This window comes from Phacochoerus africanus, chromosome X (assembly GCF_016906955.1).
Source record: "Phacochoerus africanus isolate WHEZ1 chromosome X, ROS_Pafr_v1, whole genome shotgun sequence".
Taxonomy (NCBI): domain Eukaryota; kingdom Metazoa; phylum Chordata; class Mammalia; order Artiodactyla; family Suidae; genus Phacochoerus; species Phacochoerus africanus.
The window spans coordinates 27,776,143-27,799,345 of NC_062560.1; the positions used below are offsets into that span (position 1 = coordinate 27,776,143).

The 23,203-nt window shown below is 34.8% G+C and overlaps 1 protein-coding gene across 1 annotated transcript in view; it reads left to right on the forward strand.

Annotated features, from left to right (window-relative positions):
- The window catches only part of IL1RAPL1 (interleukin 1 receptor accessory protein like 1), a 1,415,748-nt gene that overhangs the window by 1,097,586 nt on the left and 294,959 nt on the right, over window positions 1-23,203 (forward strand). Inside the window, exon 6 of the mRNA XM_047765736.1 lies at window positions 14,588-14,666. Coding sequence (XP_047621692.1) covers window positions 14,588-14,666 — 79 coding nt within the window. The remainder of the gene's footprint in view (window positions 1-14,587; window positions 14,667-23,203) is intronic.

Consider the following 23,203-nt stretch of genomic DNA (forward strand, 5'->3'; position numbering starts at 1 on the left):
ACCTTCATTACCTAAAAGAACTTCTTGCAATAACATAAATGTGCCAGATCTGCCTGTTTAATAAGGTAACCACAACACACATGTAGTTACTGAGCTCTTAAAATGCAACTAGTGTGATTCAGGCTAGTGGTTGCCACATTGGATAGTGCAGCTTGAATATAGACTCTAAACTATATAACCTATTTGGAACCAGAAATGAAAAATAAGCACAATTTAGCAATTCATCAGACTCAACAAATATTAATTTGAAGTGTTAACAACTTATTGTGGGACCAGCAGGCACAATTAAATTAATAGAGCACTAACTCAAGAATATAGGCATCAAAGCAGACCTAATCTCTCTCTGTGGCTAACATTGTTGGATATTTGATGGCTGACTCTAGCTGTGTTCTCTTGTTTTCTTTTTGTTTGATGATATGGTGAACAAAGTTGCCTGAAAGTGGCTTCAAAGTCATACCTGCAGGCTTTACCTCTTTGAGTTCAGGTCATATGTGGCATTTGCATTGTTCTTCTAATGGGCCTGGAGCAATCTAATAATTTGCCTTTAGGTCCTGCAGACCATGTGGTGTTTACCACCCACCTCTCCATCTTAAATTATCTGACAATCATTGATGAAGCCAGTGCTCTGCGCTTAGCAGTGCTTTTATGCTAGGTTAATTAGTATGAAATGCAGCCATTGCCTCTGAAGCATCGTTTAAACTAAGAAAGTCTTCTGGAGTATGTAGATTTATGAATCAAAATTCACAACCTAATTCCAGTTTACAGTGAGGAGAAACAGGTTAGACAATCCATTGTTTATTTATAAATTAATCTTAGACATGATTAATATCTGGCCTTCATCTCATGATTCATTTGTTAATTCTTTCAATAAAATATTTTTGTAAGGTACCTATTTGCCCATCATTCTCAAAATGACTCTGATCCAGTGTGTCCCACTGCCTCATTAACCTCTCTGCTTACGTGATATATCAAGTCCAGCTCTGTTTCTTTATTCATGCTGCTTCCACTTTTTGAAATGACTCATTCCTACTTTCTTCCTTCTGGAGGTATTCAAAGCCCTAATATTATTATTAATGCACACTAGCATTTATGAAGCACATTTTCTGTGCTTGGCCTAATACCAGCTACTCCTATGAGATAGTTCATTTAAACTTCAAAACAAGCCTTTAAAGATCAATTTTTTTCAAGAAATATATTTCATATCTACTTTGTAGGTGAGAAAACTGAGTTTCAAACATGTGAAGGAGTTTTCCTAAAAAAAATTTGTAATGGAGCAGAGTCAAGATTTGAACCTAGGACTTCCTGACTAAATAAAGCCTTTGATTTCTCCTTTGCAGACACAGGAGATAAAGATATCTATTAAAGGAGTCTGACAAAGGAGTCTTTTCATTATTAACTCTGTATTCATATTGAACAAACTTTATGGCTTTCTTGCTTGGCTTCTTGATTTTCATTTATTGTTTTCATTGTGCTGTTGTCTTACTTCCTCCTTCGTGGTGCATTCCCATAACAACAGAAAACCAAATTATTTGCCAAGTGTGTGAGAGAGATCATGGTGGACAGGGAAAGACTTTGTCCTTCTGGGTAACCTAGTTCAGGTATGAACTAGTTATCTATTATGTGTTCCTCATCCATGAATGTCCCTGATTAACATCCCGTCTCTTCTATCCCTTAAATTAGAAATGTGTTAACACCCATAGCCAGGACTATACAATTCACCTTTTTATTAAATAGGGTCTTTGATTTGCTGTTGTTATCATTGGTCATGTCTTTTCAACCAGAGTGTAAATTACTTGTGTGTGAGTATCTTGTTCTGTACTTATTTGTCCTCACCCTATGACACCAGTCCAAATGCTAGGCTAATCACTGGCAATATTATTAAGTGATTATCTTCATCTTTACATTATAAGTGGACGAAAAGAGAAGTCATAAAATTAAAATTAACTCCCCACAGATGTGAAACATAGCTGAATGTATGAACTCCTGGGCATAAACCACTCAGAAAAGGATGACATATTTCTCATATAACTATACAAGTATCTGCTGTTTATTATTTTTCAAATGGTATTAATAGTTGTTTTCTGGATTCATGCAATGTATTTTCTAGATGAGTGAATTTTCTAAACTAGCTGAAGCTTGTCTCCTTAGCCATCGAAAATGTATTTTTAATGAACAGTTTTTAATGTAAATCTTCAGAAAAAAGAAGCATACAATTACTGCCTTTTAAAATAGAATGCATGAAACACACATATTTTTCCTTGACTAGTCATTCTTCAAAAATTTCTTGAGCATACACTATTTTCTACCTGTTATAGAAAACACTAAAAATATTAGAGACATGAAGATTAAAAAAAAATTTAACCACTATAATCCCTGTTCTCAGTGAGTTTGTACTTTCAAGAGGATGTCAGATGCATAGAAGGAAAACTTACAACCCACTCTCTCAAAGGCTGGAGAGAGGTAAGGAAATTGTGTTTTGGGACCTCCTCTGGAGTCAGGAAACTTTAGCCTAAGAATTGATATCTGTTAGTTATGTAGTTATGGAAAGTGAGTTAGGATTTAAGGAGAGATATGGCAATCCAAAATGAGCATAAGAAGCATATTCCAGAAGAATCCAAAAGAATGGTGAACTGGGTAAATGGTACAATATTCAGTGTGCTTGATGTAGAGCAGCCTGAAGCTAGTACCAGACTTTAAAGGAGCATAAAAATTCACATAGGATCATTTCACTTCCCTCATCACAATCCTCCACTGATCCCATATCAATTAGTAAATAAAAGTCTTAGCATACTAAAGTATCTAAGTAATATAAGCACTCCCAGCCCAGATGAGCAAAGCCACATATTTGACTAGGCATCGACTACAGGGGCATAAGTGAGCTGAGCAAAGATTATTCCAGCATGGGCTAGATCCACTGAACTGCTCAGCTCTGTAGACTCATGAATAATAATAAATGGCCACTATTTTAAGCCATGAAGATTTAGGGTAATTTATAACTCAGTAATGTTTAGCTGATAAATTGTATTAGTGTGTTTCAATTATTTTTTCCTGAAGTAAAATGCCTTTGCTATATTTATTATAAACAAAGAAATGTGAAGTTATATAGAAACAAATTTTGCTGAGCAAATAGAGCTGTGGTATTGCTTTGAGCTGGCATAGATGCAATTCAATTTAATTTCATTTCTTGTTATAAACTTGGCTCAAAATCGGTACCTTATATTTCAGTATATGCACATATTCATTCTATATATAACATTCAAAAATTTACCAAACCCTGAAGCTTTCATATTCATGATATTTTTAAAAAGCTATTTTTATTTTAGATAATTTCAAGCATAATAGACACAAATATAGAGTAGCATAATGAAATTCCATGTACCCATCACTCAGCTTCAGTAATTATCAACATCTTGTGGATGTTGTTGTTTGTAACAGGCTTTTGTTTTGGTACTTGTTTTCTTTTCTTTTGAGGATATGAGTGCTGTTCAATGCAACAAAGAACAAATTTGCAGTTTGTTCCTGCATTGCTGAAAAGAAGATTCTTAAAATGACTAACCCCCATTTGTTGCCAAGTTACTCTTGGCTATGCACTGATAGCAAAAGTAATATAACAGCATTTGCAGCATAATTAGATTTGAATAGCAAGTTTTATTTAAAGAGTGCCTGATCTTATTGCTCATAGGCATGTTTTTTCTTTCTTTCTTTTTTTTTTGGTGGTAATCATGTTTTTAATGACTTGTGATAGACTTTCATTTTATGAAACAATAGAAAACTGCCATAAGAGCTCTTTAGGAAGCATTTAGACATTGTTGAAGCTGCTTAAAATCTTTTTAGGTAGGAGGTTATTATTTGATAAATAACCATTTTTATAAAATGATTTCTGCAAAAAGATAATTCCCAACAGTGTTACTTGAATGAATGATAATCTAAACAGGAAAAAAGTGATGATTATGTAGGCAAGTAGTTTATAGCAGTTCTATTTCCTAAATAAATGAATGAATGGAAATTTCGGTTTCTATTTTTTCACTGTAACCAGAATAAGAAAACAAAATGTGTTTCCTTCACTCTGTCTTCCAGAGGTATTTGTTGCAAAGGAAGGAAATATGATATGAAAGGGGAGAGGGAGGGAGAAGAGAAGGAAGACAAGAAGGAAAGAAAGAGGAATGATGGTAAACAGAAAGAAGGGAGGCAAGAAAAAAAAGAGAGGGAGAGAGGCTAATTATTTGTAGGCATATTTCTTTAAGCAGTAGTGTAATTAAATATCACAATCAGCCTGTAACTTCATACACAGTATTTCTATTACCATGATACTGGAATTTCCAATATATCTCAGGGTTCCAACAATAAAGAAGTTAGCTTGGATTCATAGAATATCAGAGCAACATGTGCAGTCTCCTAGTGCAACTTTATCATTGACAGAGGTCAAGAAAGTTAAACAAGGGCAGAGTTTGAATATATCAAGATTTGACAAATCTACTATCTCCTCATAAGGAGCTGACTGCCAATGAAATTGAATACATCTAGAAGAATGCAGTTCAGTAACAGAGAATATGCTTATTAAGGTTCATTTTCTGTTTGGTAACAGTTTTAATGGGATTTCTAGAATGGTTCTTTTTTCTTTTTTATTTTTTTGGTCCACTGCCATAATGAGAGCCTCAAATTGTATGCCGTCATCAAGTCATCAAATTCTATAATTAAAGGATTCTGCTTATGCGAGCCAATGACAGATAGAATCCTCCCTTCTAATCTTAAGAAATTAGTGGCAGGCTTATTCAAATTCTATAGTAAAGCTTCACTATAGTGGAATCAGTTTAGTTCTAACACAAACCTTTCTGTCTGTTTCCAAACTCTAGCAAAATGTTTTCCCCAAGTCTGCCCCATATCAATAGAAACTCCAGAAGAAAACAAGGTGTCTAATAGAAACTACATTCAAAGTCACAAATATTGGAAAGCAATCTACAGAAATGGAAAGCATGTGGCCATTAATATTAAAAGACACATCTTGCCATCTATTCTCACTGGCTGTTTTGGGAGGACCTTCTAGAATTTTTCATTGTAGCAAATGGATGATCAAATGAAATAATGTAACTGTACACCCCAAAATGTGATATATTAATTTTTCTACATACGCTTATTAGCAATCTTATATTTATGTTCTTGTGTCTTAAAAGCCTTAAATTTATGCCAAGAGTTCCTGCTTACATGTCAACTTAATAGTTTGTGAATGAAATTAACTGGGTTCACTTTTAATGATAGAAATATTATATGAGCTACTTTGGTTTTAATCCCTGGCTAGCTCCCTTGAATACTTACTGCCACTTGCCTACATATATATATATATATATATATATATATATATATATATATATATATATATTTTAGGCTACCTTCTTTTGGTAAATATATGTTCAGTGATTGCAAACAACTTTCTAATTAACTGAAGCATATTAGTATTAGGAAGCTTTTGATGTGAAGTGATATAATATTTCATCACCTAAACATTTCATAACATTTCATAATATATTTGAATTACTTCTGCAGGTATGGAAGGCCTCTGCTATTCTGCACTATATAGTTTATTCTGTGTCTTCAGTAAAGAACCTCTTTTTTTTTCACTTTTTGGATAGGGGTAAGAGGACTTGGTGGTAGTCCTTCCTATAACGACTTGGAAGGAGGAAGAGAAGGTTACTCATTCTTTATGTGGACTCTCAGATTAATTCTTCTTATTCTGGCCTCCCATCTCTCCCTTGTCCCCTGTCAGACATACCTGACCTTTCTGTGTGCCAAATCTATGCAGAATTTCATACACATGCTATGGCTTTCTTGATGGCTGTGGTAGCCCAGACTGTAACTTCCTTCACTCTGCCTCTCTAATCCCCATGTTTTCAGTAGCTTTCGGTCTTCCAGTAAATTAATGTCTCTTGTCCAATTCAGGGTTAAAATATAGGTAATAAAACCATTTTAATTAAATGGTTATCATAGGTCAGGATTCTCAAACTCAGCACTATTAATATCTGGGAACAGATAATTATTGTGCAGGGCTTTTATACGCATTGTAGGATGTTTAGCAACATCCCTTATCAAGTAGTACTCTCCTTGCCAGGTGCGATGACCCCAATTGAGAACCACTACCAGAGAGCCATACCAGGGAGTAATCGTTCAAGATACATTATCAGGAAGAAAAAGCCAAGAAATATGAGTATCTTCTACATTGAAGTACAGTATAAATAAACCAACCCAAAACAGTTGGGAAGGACAATAAATTATATTACACTATACTACATAAATGTAATGTCTTAATGTGATATTCCAAGCCAAGCAAAGAATAAAATATTTTCTGACTTTCAGTAGTAACATGGAGCCTTTTTTATATTCCAGAGTTTCTCCTAATAAGCATTTCCAGAAAGCCAGGGATTTATCATTTTCATTTCTTGAGGACCTTTTATCTACTAATATAAAAAGAAAAAAATATATGTTGTGATAATTTTACTTACTTTCTCATTGTTAGGGAAGAGATACTTTCCTTCACATGACATATGATTTTTTGGAATTGACTATAGTCCCTAGAAGCTAATTGTGACTGTTAATTTGTTCCTTGTCTGTCAACAGAAGTGAAAACAGTTGTTGGCATGCTCACCTAGTTGATTATAGCTATTGTATCAATCAGCATTCCTTTCCTATGGTTTATCATAATTTCTATAGATAATTATGTATTGTTTCCTTTTTATTACGATGTTTTGCTTTAGCTTTGATTACACAGAAATTTATTTAAGATGGTTGAAATCAGTCATGCAACGCGTTAGAGTTTATCCCCACAATATTTATGTAAAGTCCACTGCAGCAGTTTTTTTTAAAATAAAAATATTAAACCACTTTTATTTATTCTGTTTACCTATGTGCCCTTTTCTTTGGCCTCCATATTTTTCTCAGCACATTAGGTCAGAATCAGGGTATAGTGGGTGACTGAATGTGTTTTAGAATCAGCCATGAGTCTGGGTATAGAAACCAGGGTTGCGGATAATGGAAGCTGGGAGGCTAGGGCTTAAGAGACAATTGTAGAAGGTGGCAAATGAACAGAAAACCTGAGCCCTAACATTAACTCCCTGTTAACTTTTCCTATGATATTCCTAAGCAACTCTATTTTAAAAACAATTATTGAAGGTATATAAACTTTTCATTGTTTATGTTACCTGGGAGGTTTATCAATTTAATGGAAAGTGATGAAATATAAATTCCATTACTTCTCTGTTAGTACTTGATAATTAATCTGTTAAATAAGAAAATCTAAATTATAAATGATGATATTACATTTGCCAATTGACGATGTGCCACATATCATTGAACCAAGGGAATACTAGAGAATTGTTCTTAGTATCTTGGCTAAGTATGGTCCTGATTTCATTAGTCAAAAATAGGTTTGGTGGTGTGTATATATATATATATTTGCAATGAATGGTGTTAAAGCAAAGGATAGTAGAAGTTACCCAAGGTTTATCTTGTAGTAAGCGAATATGGCATTAGTCTGAAACATGAAACTTTAGACCATTCTTTCAGTCCTTCAGGAGACCGGAAGGATAAGATCAGTTTTTAGGTATTGGCTCAGTTTTCAAAATAGAAATCATCGATGATTAGTAAAGTTCTCTAGGCTTTATGGATAATGAGAGGTGACTGAATTGATTTATAAAAACATGTCTCCGGAGTTCCTGTTGTGGTGCAGCTGAAACAAATCCAACTAGTATGCATGAGGATGCTGGTTTGATCCCTGGCGGCTGTGATGTATGCCAGCAGCTACAGCTCTGATTCATCCCCTAGCCTGGGAACTTCCATATGCCAAGGGTGCAGCCCTAAAAAGCAAAAAAAAAAAAAAAAGTCTCTTGATTCCCACTATCCTATAAAACTGCCCATCTTGTACTGCCCCCTATATCATTAAATGGCAGTGCCCTTCATGTGTTTGCTCAAGAGCATAACTAGGGATCACCCTTAACTCCTTAATTTTCATTTACATTCTGTACCAAATCCATCAGTATATTTTGTTAGTTCTACCTACCAAATAGATATTTAAAGGAAAAAAAAATCCCACCATTTCCACCACCGACACTCATCACCATTCAGTGTCCTGCTTCAATACCCTCTTCACTGACCTTCCTACCTCCACTCTGCCTCTGCCGCCACACTACTCCATCCTCACACAGTTGAACACCAAGGTGCCAGAGTGATACTTTTGGCATTTAAATGCTTCCAGAGGCTTTCTCCAAAAATCTCCACTGCATTTTCTTTATGTTTAGAATAAAACCCAGGTCTTTTCCATGTTCTACAAGGCCATGTCTGAATTGGTCCATGTCTGTCTCTGAACTCATTGTCATTCTTTCTTTTTTCAATATAGTTATAATGATTTGTGCCATCCCTTAAATATGTCAAGTGCACTCCAATTTAGTGGCCTTTGTACTTGCTCTTCCCTCTGCCTGTCATCATCTTCCTCCAGGTATTTACTTGGCTAGTTTCCTCCTCTCACACAAATCGGTTTCAAATAATCTTCAAACCATACTTCTTGACATTCCTCTAAAATAATATCTGCATTAGTTTCTTTCTTTTTAGCTGCTTTATTTTTTATAGTACCTAGAACTATATGATATTTTGTCACACATATATTCATTTACATGTGTATTTTCCATCTCTCTCTCTGGAATGCAAGCTCCCTGAGAGCAGGCAGGAGTTGTGTCTCTCCACTTCACTGTTATACCTTCCACTAACTAGAAAAGTACTTGACAAACAGATGTTTTAAAAATATTTGTTGAATGACTGAATAAACATAGTGTTTATTTATTTATTATAAGCAATGCTTATCAAACTAATGAATAAAATATGAAGTATCAAAGCTAGTCAAATTAATTTTTTATTTTCCTGAATACATGCCTTTTGATAGTTCTATTAAGAGTTACATCCCTTGGAGTATTTGCTTTATTGCTTTGACATGACTCTTAGATCAAGGTTATAATGTATATGGTGTTAGTTCATAAACTGCCCTCCCTGCACTCCCTGCTCAATTGCTTTGCCACTCCTTCCTTTTTGCGGCTTCTGAGGCTTCATGGCTACATTACTAGTTATATGTGACAGAAAGGAGGAATTTTGCCAATTCTAGTGCATTAGAGATAAGTGAAAAGTAAAGCACCCCTCTTCTCTCAAATGGCTTCACCTAGTATGCATTGATATTTTCTCCCATTCATTAATTTTGTTCCCAAGGAACATGAAATTGTGTCTATTTGCCATATTTATCATGAGTGCTAAGCCCCACTATTAAGAACTAATGTTAAAATATTCCAGACCAAAAAAAGAACTGAAATCCCATTCCAAGACACTGAAGCTCTATAAGTAATCCATGATCTGTTGACTTGCTAGGAAAATAGGCAATTATTTGTTAGCTCTTTTAGGTTAAATAAAGGACTTGCAGACAACAAAATGAACAAAGAAAAACATTGTAAAATGGAGCATGTTGGTGGGATTGCCACAGAGCATGTTTTATTGTCAGTTGAATAAATCTTTGAGTATTGTTTTATGACCAGATTTAATTAGTAGATTTAAATAGGGTCACAAAGAAGTTACCTCTGTCAGAGTGTAGCACTCATCACAGTGCATCATACATGTGTCCTCATCTCATACACACATTCTTATGTGTAACTTCATGTCGTATCAATCTTTTTATTTCTAGTATAGTCCCCATTATTTACGGATACTTCATAAAGCCTCTTGAAATTGAATCATGATGTTATATTTTAATTATCTGTCTAGGTTTTAAGCTCTGTGAGGATTAAAAGCTGTGTGTTGTTTACCTTCAAGTCCTTTACAATCGCAGTATATTGCTTAGCTATCTAAAAGTTTTCAAAATGCCTTTTTAAAAAAGTTTTTGAAGATGCAGCAGTTCTACTATGGAAAATTATGTAGGAAATATTAATGATTCTTTAATTCATGATCCAAATGCCTTTTGAACCCTTGGCTATCCAGTTCATTATTTTACAAACAATAATATTTTACTTCTCAGGCTACAGTAGAATGCTAAGTACTATCATCCCAAACTTTGACAGGTATCATTAGAACAGATGTATTTCCCATCTACTATATCCAGGCACTTTATCTGTTATCCTGTTTAGTCTTCACACCAAGCTATAGGGAAAACTGTTTATGTCACATTTTACATGTAAAGAGACTGAGATTCAGAGAGTTTAAATGACTTCTCCAATTTGCCAAACCAACCAGGGAGAAGCAGGAATTATTAGGCCCATGCCTCCCTGAAAACTACATGTATTGTCTCTCTTACTCTACCATAACACTTTTAAGAAACAAAGCAGAGGGAGTTCCCGTCCTGGCTTAGTGGTTAAGGAACTCGATTAGTATCAACGAGGATGCGGGTTCGATCTGGCCTCGCTCAGTGGGTTAAGGATCCGGTGTTGCTATGAGCTGTGGTGTGGGTCTCAGATGCAGCTTGGATCCCACATTGCTGTGGCTGTGGCGCAGGCTTGCCAGTCCAACAGGTTCATTTGTCCAAAGGTCCAACGGTTTCGACCCCTAGCCTGGGAACCTCCATGTGCCGTGGGGTGGCCCTCAAAAGACAAAAAAGACACAAAAAGAAACAAAGCAGAAAAGGTACTACCTAAAATACATTTTGAAAATTATGTATGAATTTGAAAGAACAGATTTTGTGGTAGGACAGTTTTAAGTATCCAAGAAGTATTATCCTCAATTAGTATTTGAGGAACTAAAGTTAAATTTCAAAATGATTTCAAAGCAAAGGCACAGGAATCCTAAATATCTCATATTTCTCTCCTTTAAGAACACTAGAAAAAATTGGAGACTACTGACCTTATAAACCTGGTCTTTGTCATTTTTATTTTGAAAAGCAGGATCCTGTTTTTCACTATTCCATAACCCAAGTATAAATAGAATGGGTAAAAAATAGAAAGACTTCATCCCTTTATAATTATTTAAGGAGCCTTAACATAATGAATCATCCCTATACAGAGCTTTGTGTATACTGACTTCCAGATATTTCTCTAACAAGCAGCTGGTAAACAAAACAAATGTCCTTTAAAATTTCCCTTCTACTCTGAAGAAGTTTTGTCAATTAGGACATACTAATAACTCAGTAAAAGATTATTTTATTTTAAAATTAAGTATTTTTAATTTTTAAAATAAAAAATGTTTTTTATTTTAAAATAACTATGTTATCTTTAATGTTGTCAATAGGATGTTATGAAGAATTAAATGAGACCTAGAAAATACTTCTGTTGGTGGATACACAGAAATATTTCAATTCATAATTAGCCAGAGAAATATCTTTACTCTGATTTTTGTGGGTTTTTTTCATAGATAAAATGTGTTTAGGATTTAAAATCAACCTGTGCTTCATGTCACTACTCTCAGACTTGCTTTTTTTTTTTTCAGTGATTTCAGTTTAGTGAGTGTGTATGTGTGTGTGTGTGTGTGTGTGAGAGAGAGAGAGAGAGAGAGAGAGAGAGGGAGCAAAAGTGGTGGGGGCAAGGAGGATGTGTCCCAAAAGACAAGTTATTTCCTTGACAATAAAATGTCAGTATGTCTAGTTATGGTCTAGTACAAATTCCTTTTTTTGTAACTAATTTGTTTGAGTTTCCTTCCAGTCCTAGCTTTGTCCATGCAGAAAGTAAAGGGGACTTGTTGTTTGTTTGTGTGTTCATTTCATTTGGTCATTACCATTCCTGCATTTGTTTGCCAGTTTGGTCTTTTGTCAGTTCAATTCAGCTAATATTTATTAAACACCATAAAGTGTCAGCAACATTCTAATTTGGCACATGTCTTTTCTGTGTAGCAGCACAGTTGGTCACCCTCAAATGATTGTGGAGCTGAGCTATATCTTAGCTTTAATGGTGACCCCATTTTACAGGCCTCTGTCAAATCTGTAGTCAGCTGTTTTGCTCTCTAACAGTTTCAGTTCACTTTTATCAAAGACAGGTGAATCATATAAGAAACATGCCTAAATGATATCCCTTCATAGCATAATGTCAAAACAAGACACTTAGAAATGACTCATTGCACAGTACTAGCGCTCTGCTATAGGCTACCTAGTTGCATGTTTTTGCTCTCCTAGAAGATTGTTCACACCTCGAGTGGAAACATTGCAAAGGAATATAGTAGTTTGACAGAATTTTTAGAAGCAAGTAATGAAGAGTTGGGAGGCAAAGATCTAGCAAGGACTCTAGCTTGAACTTGCTGTTACCTTTCACAAGTCAGTTGATCTTTGATCTCTAAAATAAGGAAGTTGAATCAGCCAAGATTTTTTTCACTCTTTCCATTAATTTTTAACTTCTGATTACTATAAGATGTAAGGATGGAGATCAGAGATTTTCCAAACCCCTTATCACAATGCCTAGCACATAATAGTGTTTGATACACATCAGTTGAGTTGCATTGGGATTTTTTGGTTAAAATCTTGGATGAAATACTGAGGTATAAGATAAATAAAAGCAGAAAGCAGAGCTAGAGAGAAGGTAGGCAGTACAACAAGGTGTGGAGTCAAGCCCCTCGGTGTACCCTTTATTTCTATCTCATTTCACCTGCCCAGTGGGGTAGTGTGGAAACCATAGGGCTTCAGGGAACACAATTTAAAAATCAAAGAGTATAATAAGCATTTAATTTTCTCTGGCTTCAGCATTCTATGACTCCTCTGCTAACTTGGAATTGAGCCATGAGAATAATATGAAATATCCTAAGAATGTATTATGCCATAGGTGGATGGTGGATTATAGTGGAGAACCACCCAACAATTTTATATTTCTGAACAAGTTCCTACATATGGATTTTATTATCTTTCTCTACAGATATCTTCCTTTACTATAAGTTAATATAGGATGTATTTGAAAAAAGAACATTTTTCTTAGCTCCTTTCTATAACAAACTGTTAAATTGTCTATTTGTAACTATGCAGGCAAAAGCTCTTATATACTGAGTCAATTTTCTGAACAAACTGGTTATTTTCATGTCATAGTTGCTTTTGAAGTTCAAGGAAATCATTTGATAACCAGAACTTAAGAAATGTGGCTTTTTGTCCTGTTAATGGTGAACTATTTTGCCAACATTTGGTAATAGTCTACTTATTTATCTGGTAGGATAATAAAAATCTAAGATAACTTTAGGCAAGAAATACAAGTATTTAAGGTTAATCAGAGTGATGTCAAGCCTTTGAGAAGAATTTCAAAGTGATTTATCTCATCCTATTACCCTAACTTTCCTTTCCCCTTCCTTCTCATCCCTATATTAAATATTAATGAAGATGAATGAATAATACATTCAGTTAGTTATGAACAAAAACTGTTGATCCTATGTGAGGTTGGCCTCCAAACCAAGACTCTTAAAACCCATCCCTGCTTTTCTGAGTTGGGATGCATCATCCATTTGCAGGGACTGTGTATTCTGTTCAAGACAGATAGGGGTGAGCTGCTAAAGCTGATTGAATTCTTGAATTTTCTGGTGATGAGGATATGTGACCAACTCTGGGCACTGCTGTCTACATCAGCCTTCCAGTTATCAACCAAACCAATATGTCCTCCTAGCAAGGAAGGGGGAAAGCCCTCAAAGCAAAATCATTTAGTTTTTCAGTCAACTTCAGCAACTCTTAATTGATCTTTTCTGAGCTTGTTACAGGGTGGATGTTGCAGTGACAGATTTCTCAGAGACCTGGGTGTTTCAGTCAGAGAGGGTAAGGAGGGACTCTCTTTATGGAAGGATCACTGACTATTTGTCTAAAGCCAGTCAGTCTAGTTTAGCTAGCAATGAAGTGTGCCATGGGGAACCTATCTTCAAGATGCTCTTCAATTATGATCTGTAGGCTCATAATTGATAAATTGGTAAGCACACAGAGCAGTAATGTGTAGAAGCTAAAAATCAAAGAGTATATTGTACAAATTAGCAATAAGTACTATAAAATGTAATGGATAATAGTAATAAGGGCTTCTGACTAAATGTGAAGTATCATTTAAAATATTACTTGGTGAATACTTATGTGTGTATTTGAATGTTCAGCTTGTAGTCGTGTGATGTCACCTTCCTATCTCATTATAGGATATATATGTGGGAAATATTTAAACTAATTACTAAATTGTGGGTTTTGAGGCAATGTGATCCAAGGTAAGGAAACTAGGAATGATATTAAAAAGAAAGACAACATTATGCCAAAAAATCATTGAAACGCATGCTGCAGATAACATGTGTATCTTTAATTAGCACAGAGAAATTGTAGGGTGCCCTTTAAGAAGGAAAACAAGGTGCAAATGGAAAATATTTGGTGAAATACAATTACATGTTCTTAAACACTGACCAATCCTGTCTCTGTACTTCAACAGTCTCATGTGACTGTCAATTTGGCAGTGTTATGTTTGACTCATGTACAATCTAATAGCTTTTGAGCTCGCCTGAAGGTACTACCTGCAATATGTAAGTCATTACTTGGCGGGATGCTTTGACATAAAACTCAGAGAGTGAAAAATATTTGGGAAATTAAATTGTGTTCTATCCTTCGGTTTATGCAGCATAACTATAAATCTGTTTTATTATTGTGTTTCAGCTCCTCTGACTGATAAACCACCCAAGCTTTTGTATCCTGTGGAAAGTAAACTGACGATTCAGGAGACACAGCTGGGTGAGTAATTCTTTAATTCTAGTTAATATACTTTTCTCATTGTCTTTACACAGTTAATAAGCCTAGGTTGTAACCTAATGTAATACTCTGAGCTAAGCCTATGCTTATTTAAAGGAAGCAAAATTAGAAAATACCAGCAAGTATGGCCCATTCAATCCTGCCAGTGCATACTTTAGGACCAAGCTAGAAATACGTGTTATTTAGGTGGTTGTTGAGAGATTAGATAGGCCGAAGGTTTTGCTGATGGTATTGTCATTTAATAAGGCTGGAATTGGTTTTAAAACAGGCAATATGGAACTGTTTGACTTATAATACCAATTAATGTGTTAAAAATTTTTTTTGAAAATTAGGGGAAAGGGTACAGATTCATTAAAATACATGACATCATTACAGTTAAAAATCATTTTTATCTAATTAAATATAATGCTCATTGTGGTAGTTATGGATAATTATAAAAATGTGAGCAAGGGCTTATGGTCTAAGAACTGAAACTTAAGAACATAGACAAAATAGGCTGTGGTAAAAATACCTAGTTGTCCACACATTAGAATTCTAACATATTTATCCTAGAGTTAAGTCTAGAATTTCTTAGTCTGGGTGATCTATGTTAAGTTATGTGAAATTATGGAAATTCCTTCTCTTAATTGTAAATATTTACATCATATCCAATTATATTTTGTATTTGAAATATAGTGTACATGCTTATATATATTGTAAATTTAGCAGAAAATATTTGTTTTAGTGGTTTTATGTAAAAGGTTATCAAAAGTATAATTTTAACCATATAGTCGTGTTTGTTAAGGAATTTTTCTTACATTAACCATTTGTAAGTAGAAATGCATTTAATGAATAAAATTTAAAAATAATTGATAGTACATCTTTTATGTTACCAAGTTATTATTGTTCTTGGGGTGAGAGTTTATGTCAAAATTGTAAATTTGTCTTCAAAATGAAGATTACAGATCTGATAATCTTTACTAATAGTACATCTAGTGTTATAGCGCAAAATGGTAAGTTGATGGTTTTAGAGACTACAAAATTATTGTAGTCAACAGATTTCCAACATTGGGAAAATTCACTAACTTTGAAGAATGAACATATGCATTTTTTGTACAAGTCAGAGTATTAATATGTTTCTTTTATGATAAACCCAAACCTTCAGAGTAATTCCGTATACATGCGGGTAGTTTTATACTTGTCATTATTTTGAGATGGAAGACTACAAGCAGCATTAAAGCAATTCTGTATATGAAACAAACATGTATTAAAATTTTAGGAGTTCCCGTCGTGGCGCAGTGGTTAACGAATCCGACTAGGAACCATGAGGTTGCGGGTTCAGTCCCTGCCCTTGCTCAGTGGGTTGACGATCCAGCGTTGCTGTGAGCTGTGGTGTAGGTTGCAGACGCGGCTCGGATCCTGTGTTGCTGTGGCTCTGGCGTAGGCTGGTGGCCACAGCTCCGATTCGACCCCTAGCCTGGGAACCTCCATGTGCCGCAGGAGCGGCCCAAGAAATACCAAAAGAAAAGACAAAAAAAAATTTTTTATAATGCTCTATTCATGTTATAGTATATTGAGGTATGCCAGATTTTAGGCTACTTTGAAAATAAATTTTGAGATAAAATTTTTTTTTGAGATAAATAGGAAATTTATTCTATACTTTATCCCATTTTGTATGGCTTTCCTCTTTACTATTTAGTATTATCTATTACATTTCAATTTTTCTTTAAAAATTAGCACTATATTAAAATTGTGTATATTATGCAACTAAAATTTATAAAGAAGAAAGCCTTATATACCATTAAATATTTTATATAGCATAGTAAAAAGAATAACTAAACTGGTAAGAATAACAAAAATAATACACCCTCTGAAAATAAGTAAAATATAAAATGCATAAATTGGTTAAAAAACAGTGTAACTATATATGTCCCCAAAATTTGTTACATCTTATTGATGCTTCAATATAGGCATTACACCATTCTAGGTGATGTGATAAACAAGACATTATAGAGCTTACATTGTACTATGGAGAGAAATCGTTATTAATAATAAAATTGTAGAGCTGTATTATTTAATTGTACAGTGGCATTCTTTAATTATAATTATCATAATTTCTTTGATGGAGAGGAAATCACAATCAGATGTAAGAAGACTTCAGCATTCCAAGAATGATGTTAAATGACCCCCTTCATGGTAGATTATGCACTTATTTACTATGAGATATATTTCTTCTCCAGAGATTCCTTGTTTGCGATCAATTGTAGATTTTTGGTTTGCAGTTATTCTGAAGTTTTGATATGAGTCTATATGTATATGAGATTGTTTTAAGTTGTTGTTCTCTTAATTGCAAGTGCATCTCCAGTGTCCTGCATTTGTACCCACCTCTTCTCATGATTTCTGATTTTTGTGGCATAATTGTTCATGGATGATTTGGTATCTTTACTGTATGTATACCTTTACTGGTGAGCCTTGTCATTTGTGGAATTGTTGTTTCCTGTTGCTGTCTTTTCTTTTCTGCCTAGAGAAGTCCCTTTAGTATTTGTTGTAAGGCTGCTTTAGTGTTGCTGAATTCTCTTAGCTTTTGCTTACCTGTGAAGGTTTTGCTTTCTCCTTCAAATCTGAACGAGAGCCTTGCTGGGTCAAGTCATCTTGGTTGGAGGTTTTTTCCTTTCATCACATTAAGTATATCATGCCACTCCCTTCTGGCCTGCAGAGTTTCTGCAGACAAATCTGCCGATAGCCTTAGCAGGGTTCCCTTGTATGTTATTTGTTTCTTTCCCTAGCTGCTTTCAAGATTTTCTCTTTGTCTTTAATTTTGGTCAGTTTGATTAATATGTGTTTTGGTATATTCCTCCTTTGGTTTATTTTATATGGTACTTGTTGTGCTTCCTGGATTTGAGTGAGTGGTTCCTTTCCCATGTTAGGGAAGTTTTTGGCTATTATCTCTTGGAATATTTTTTCTGTCCCCTTCTCTCTCTCTTCTCCTTCTGGCACCCCTTTAATACGGATATTGTTGTGTTTCACGTTGTCCCAGAGTTCCCAGAGACTCTCTTCATTTGTTTTCAATCTTTTTTCTCTTTTCTGTTCTGCATCCGTAATTTCCACTAATCTGTCCTCCACCTCGCTTATTCATTCTTCTGCTTCCTGTATTCTGCCGTTAGCTGCCTCTAGTGAGTTTTTATTTCAGTTGTTGTATTTTGCATCTCTTCTTGTTTAAGTTTTATATCTTGTATCTCTTTGCTCAGTGTTTCCTATAAGTTATCCATCTTTGCCTCCAGTTTATTTCCAATGTCTTGCATCATCTTCAGCATCAACAATCTACAGTCTTTTTCTTGGAGGCTAAGAATCTCATCACTTAGCTGATTTTCTGGGGTTTTTCCTTTCTCCCTCATCTGAGTTATACTTCTCTGTCTTTTCATTTTTATAGGTTCTTGGTGTGGTGACCTTTTTACAGATAATAGAGTTGTAGCCTCTCTTTCTTCTGGTGTCTGCACCCCTTGTGGCTGAAGTCAGTATGGGGGGCTTGCTGTCAGCTTCCTGATGGGAGGGGCTGATGCCTGCCCACTGGTAGATGGAGCTGATTCTAATCCCTCTGGTGAATGGGGCTTTGTCTCTGGAGTGGATTAGAGGCAGCTGTGTGCCTGAAGGGTCTTTAGGTAGCCTGTTTACTGAGGGGCGGGGCTGTGATCCCACCTGGATTGTTGTTTGCCCTGGGGCTTCTCAGCACTGACTGACAGGTGGGGCCAGATTTTCCCAAAATGGCCACCTCCAGAGAAAGGCAGCTGCTGAATATTCCTGAGAGCTTTGCCTTCAGTGTCCTTCCCTCACAACAAGCCACATTCACCCCTGTTTTCTCAGGATGTCCTCCAAGAACTGCAGTCAGGTTTGACCCAGATTCCTATGGAGACCTCGCTCTGCCCTGGGACCCAGTGCATGTGAAAGTCCTTATGCACCTTTTAAGAATGGGTTCTCCATTTCCCTCAGTCCTGTGGAGCTCCTGCACACAAGCCCCACTGGCCTTCAATGCCAGATGCTCCAGGGGCTCGTTCTCCCAGTGCCCGATCCCCACATGAGAGAGTTTGATGTGGGGCTCAGAACTCTCACTCCTGTAGGTGAGTCTCTGTGAACCAGTTAGTTTTCAGGCTTTGGAGCTTCCCACCCAGGAGGTATGGGGTTGTTTATATCATGTAATCGCCCCTCCTACCTCTTGATGTGGCCTCCTCTTTTTCTTCTGGAGTAGTGTATCTTTTTTAAGTTTTACAGTCCATTTGGGTGGAGATTGCTCAGTCTTTAGTTGTGAATTTTGTTGTTTTTAGGAGAGAAGTTGAGCTCCAGTCCTTCTATTCTGCTGTCTTAATCCTTGAGATAAAAATTTTAAGTGGCCATATCGACCTTTCAATAACTCCAATGAAAATGTATTTATAAGGAATTAGAAAAACTGTATCTTGGACCAGGAAGGAGTGGTTTGTTGTAACATTATCTGTAATGAACATAGCCAAAATGATATTAAATGTTGTCAAGTGTATCTTTACTTGACAATGTAATTTAAAGAATTTTATGATAGATTGTTGCCTATATGGATTTCCTTGTGTTGTTCCTGAATTTGGAGTAAATCAGATTGTTCTATACCTGCTGCTAAAATGTTAGAAGTAATTTGTAAAGCTTTCTTTTCCAAAAAATACTTTTTTTGTACAAAAATTGTAAAGATGAATAATATCAAATTGAAAATATGAAAATTTCTTACACAAATTGGAAAATTTGGTTGTTTACTCTTTTGAAGAAAGATGCCAGGTCTGTTATCAAATGCTCCAGGAAATACTCTAATTCCTTTATTGTCACTGCTGAAAGGTACATGAGCCCTCTTTAAACACCAAGGCAACCTGGGATTTGGATTCTTTGAAACACCTTTTGTTTTATTTTTTGATTCTAGTTCTCAGTATGATAAATCATTTACTAGTTTAAGAAATTTAACCTTAATCCATGAATTTTTGAGCAATAGTTGATTTAAAATAACTACCTTTATTGTGTTATTACTTTAATAGTATTGGAGTAGGTGAATAGCCAATCACAAAGGATAAGTGAAAATAGGAAATAATGTTAAGGAGCCCCCCCCAAAAAAGGAAAGACTCAAGATACCTAAAATATGTTTGATTTCCATAATATGTACTTTGATTTTCACTTCCTTTAGGATTTAACTTTTGCCCTATTCAGACTTGAAAAAGTTGTTAATTTCAAGAAGCTCAGAATGTCATGTCAAGTCCTAAGGAAGGGAACTGAGTGAAGAGTCAGGGTGGGAGTAAGGAGCAGGGCTGGGACCAGTGATAGAGAATCTATAAGTGGCACCTACTCTCATGAAAAGATGAAGATCTCTCATAGCAAGAGTTGGGGTCTGACTCAGCCTTGTCCTAAAATGAGGGTTAACCTGAGAGGTTGATAAAACTACTATGTGAGTTAAATTATAAGAACAGTCATCAGAAATTACACAAAGGTGAGTTAATATGTGCCTAGTGACCTAGCATGAACACCTTGGCTAAGTTAAACATTTATCTATCCACCCAACCTCGGTAACTGTAAATATATCAGATTTCCAGTTTGTGTGCTATTCTTCTAGATATGAGTATCACTTTAAATTTTGTTTTTTGCTTTAAAAAAATTTGATAAGTTAGTTTTACAGGTTAATTACAGATAGAAATTTAGGGAAAATATAAAAAAGAATCTTGTTTCTTACATTTTATGTTGCAGAAGCATTCTGCTCCTACTAAATATCCTCAGAAATGCATCCTTTAATGACTGCATGATACCCATGTGAATGTTCTATAATTTCATATATATTGCTAGAAATTAGGATTTTACCAAATTTCATTATCATAAATAATGATGCAGTTATCTTTAACCATACGTTTTCCCCTGACTTATTTAATCAGGACAGATTCCTAAAAAGATTACTGGGTAAAGGAAATAATTTTGTAAAGTTTCTTGCTACACTACATAGTTTCAGAATTCTTGCCAGAGAAGTACAGATTCTTACTAGCGGTATGAAATTTGTTTAACAAATTTTAAATTTTTGATAGAGTGAATGAAATTATATATCTTTGTAACAGACCTCTTGAAGAAAAAGTCACTTTCCTTTGGAATCAGAATCATTTTTCCCTTCCCCTTTTAGCTCTTTCTCCCTCTTAATTCATTGAGTTCACATGAGTGTGGCCTCTCTTTGTTCAGGATTACCCACAATTTGGAGAGTTTCAAAAAAATGTAGTCCATATGGTCAAAGAAATATAGATACCTAATCAAATATATGTAATCTCTATTCATTTTTTTTCATCTTGCTTATCCTAATGCCCAGCTGAAAACTTCCTCTAGATTCCGTATTTCTTAATGAAGTCCACTGTAATTTTGTGATGTGCTCATAATTTTGTGATGGCACAGGGAATGTCAGAAAATACTAATTGACAACAAGGTATACATGCCACAAAAGACAAATATCTCCAAATTTTCTGCATAAAAAATAGTAAGACTAAGCTGAATAAGCTGTTCAACAGTGCTCTTTTTTTTCTTTAATATCCACTTTCTTTTGTTAAATTTGCTAAAAACACATGTATCTAATAAGCATTCAACAGACGTTAATATCTCAAGGAAAGTGGTTGATGACAACATTGAAAACCTCCAAGTTTTAATCATTTTTCCTTATAAAGGACACACTATACATGTAACTTTATCCAATTTACCTACAGGCTAATAAAATAAAATGTCACACTAAAACTTAACTAGCCCATCTTTCCCTGTTATACTATGTTATGGTTTGCAGAATTTTAAATTTCAAGCAGACTGAGGGGAAAGTGTCCATACATTATATGATAGATCCTGATAGCCAATTTAACAGGAAAATTTTTGTCATGAAAATTTTATGTTTAATTTACTGTGTTGTTAAAATAATTAGTTATGAAAATATACTCTACTTCAATCCTTTATATGTTCTAGAACTGTGTGTGTGTATGTCTAGATAGATAGATATTAGAATTTTTAATCCAAGGAAATTATATAGGGAATTATGGAGTGAAAAACAGCCCTCTAACATTTGCTGTCTAGGTCTGTATTTTCATAGCTGTTACTTTCTTGAAACAAAAGCCATCTTTTCTAAACAGTTACTGATTTATCTCCTAAAATTAGGAAGCCTTTTTGTTTCCTTTCTCAGGAAAGGAAATACTTAATGTCAGTATCCTAGAAACAAAACAATCCAGGTGTTGAATTTGATACCTAATTTTGAAAGCAGCATACAATACTACTGTCAATGCTAAAGAATATTTTGTTGCAGAGTTATGCAAGTGAATCAAACATGACCTTCCTTCCCAGAGGTAAGGAAGTCAGCCTTGACTAGGTTTTTCCATCCACAATTACCCTTCTGGTTGTCATCAACAAATGTAATAGTGTTGACTTTAGTTTTACTGCTCTGTGGGAAATGTACAATACATATTTTCACTGACAAACATTTAAAAAACCCATAAAACTTCACTTTCACTCTAGATAAAAAAAATGTGTATTCTAAGTCTAGATTTTAGATGACAAATGATATACTTGTTGCCCACTTAAGAAAGACATACAGATAAGCATAGTTATACTGCCTGAAATAAATATTTCTAGACATAAATTAGAGCTTCTGGGCAAATAGACATCATAATTAAAGCATGTAAAGGCAAATACAGACTGGTATTATAATTATTTAATCTTATGGCATTCAGTTCTATTCAGCCCAAATTTATTGTGCCAGGATGAATGAAAGTAGTAACTCTTGACAGCTCTTGTGGACTGATATCTTACTTTTGAAACAAAAAACACCTTAAGAATTGTGATTGTAACTTGAAGAGTATTTTTCATATTAGTATTTATTTGATGTTTCATAACCTTAAGCAAATGATGAATCAATAAATGAAAGCTAGTATTCATATTCTTAGATCATTATATGGCCTAACTTGTATGACATGAACCTCAACAGATTCTCAAAATCAAAGTCTTTCCTTAAGTGAGAGAAGAAGAATAGGTTGGAGGAAAATGCAACTTTACATGTTTGCTTTTAAAATTGCTAGCTAAAGACTCATAGATGTAGAGAACAAACTAGTGGTTACTAGTGGAGGGAGGGACAGAACAAAGTTGGGGGAGTGAAAGGTACAAACTACTGAGGGTAAGATAGGCTCGTATATTGTACAACATGGGGAATATAGCCAATATTTCATAATAACTCTAAATGGAAAGTAATCTTTAAAATTTGTATAATTTTTAAAAAAGCTAACAGATGGCTGTGTGGCAACAATGAGAACAAGCATACACAACTTTTTAAAAATAACTTTTACTATTTTTAATATTAAGGGGCTTATTCCAATTTCCCCTCAGTCCAGAATAAAATCAAAACAAATATTAAAAATAATTACTAGCTAAGCAGAAGTCAGATTTCCTTTTGAAGTGTTAAATGCTCAAAGCCTAGTGCTAGAACAGGCTTGCAACCCAAAGAAAGATGGAAATGAAGGTTAGAACAGCTCCTAAGGGTTG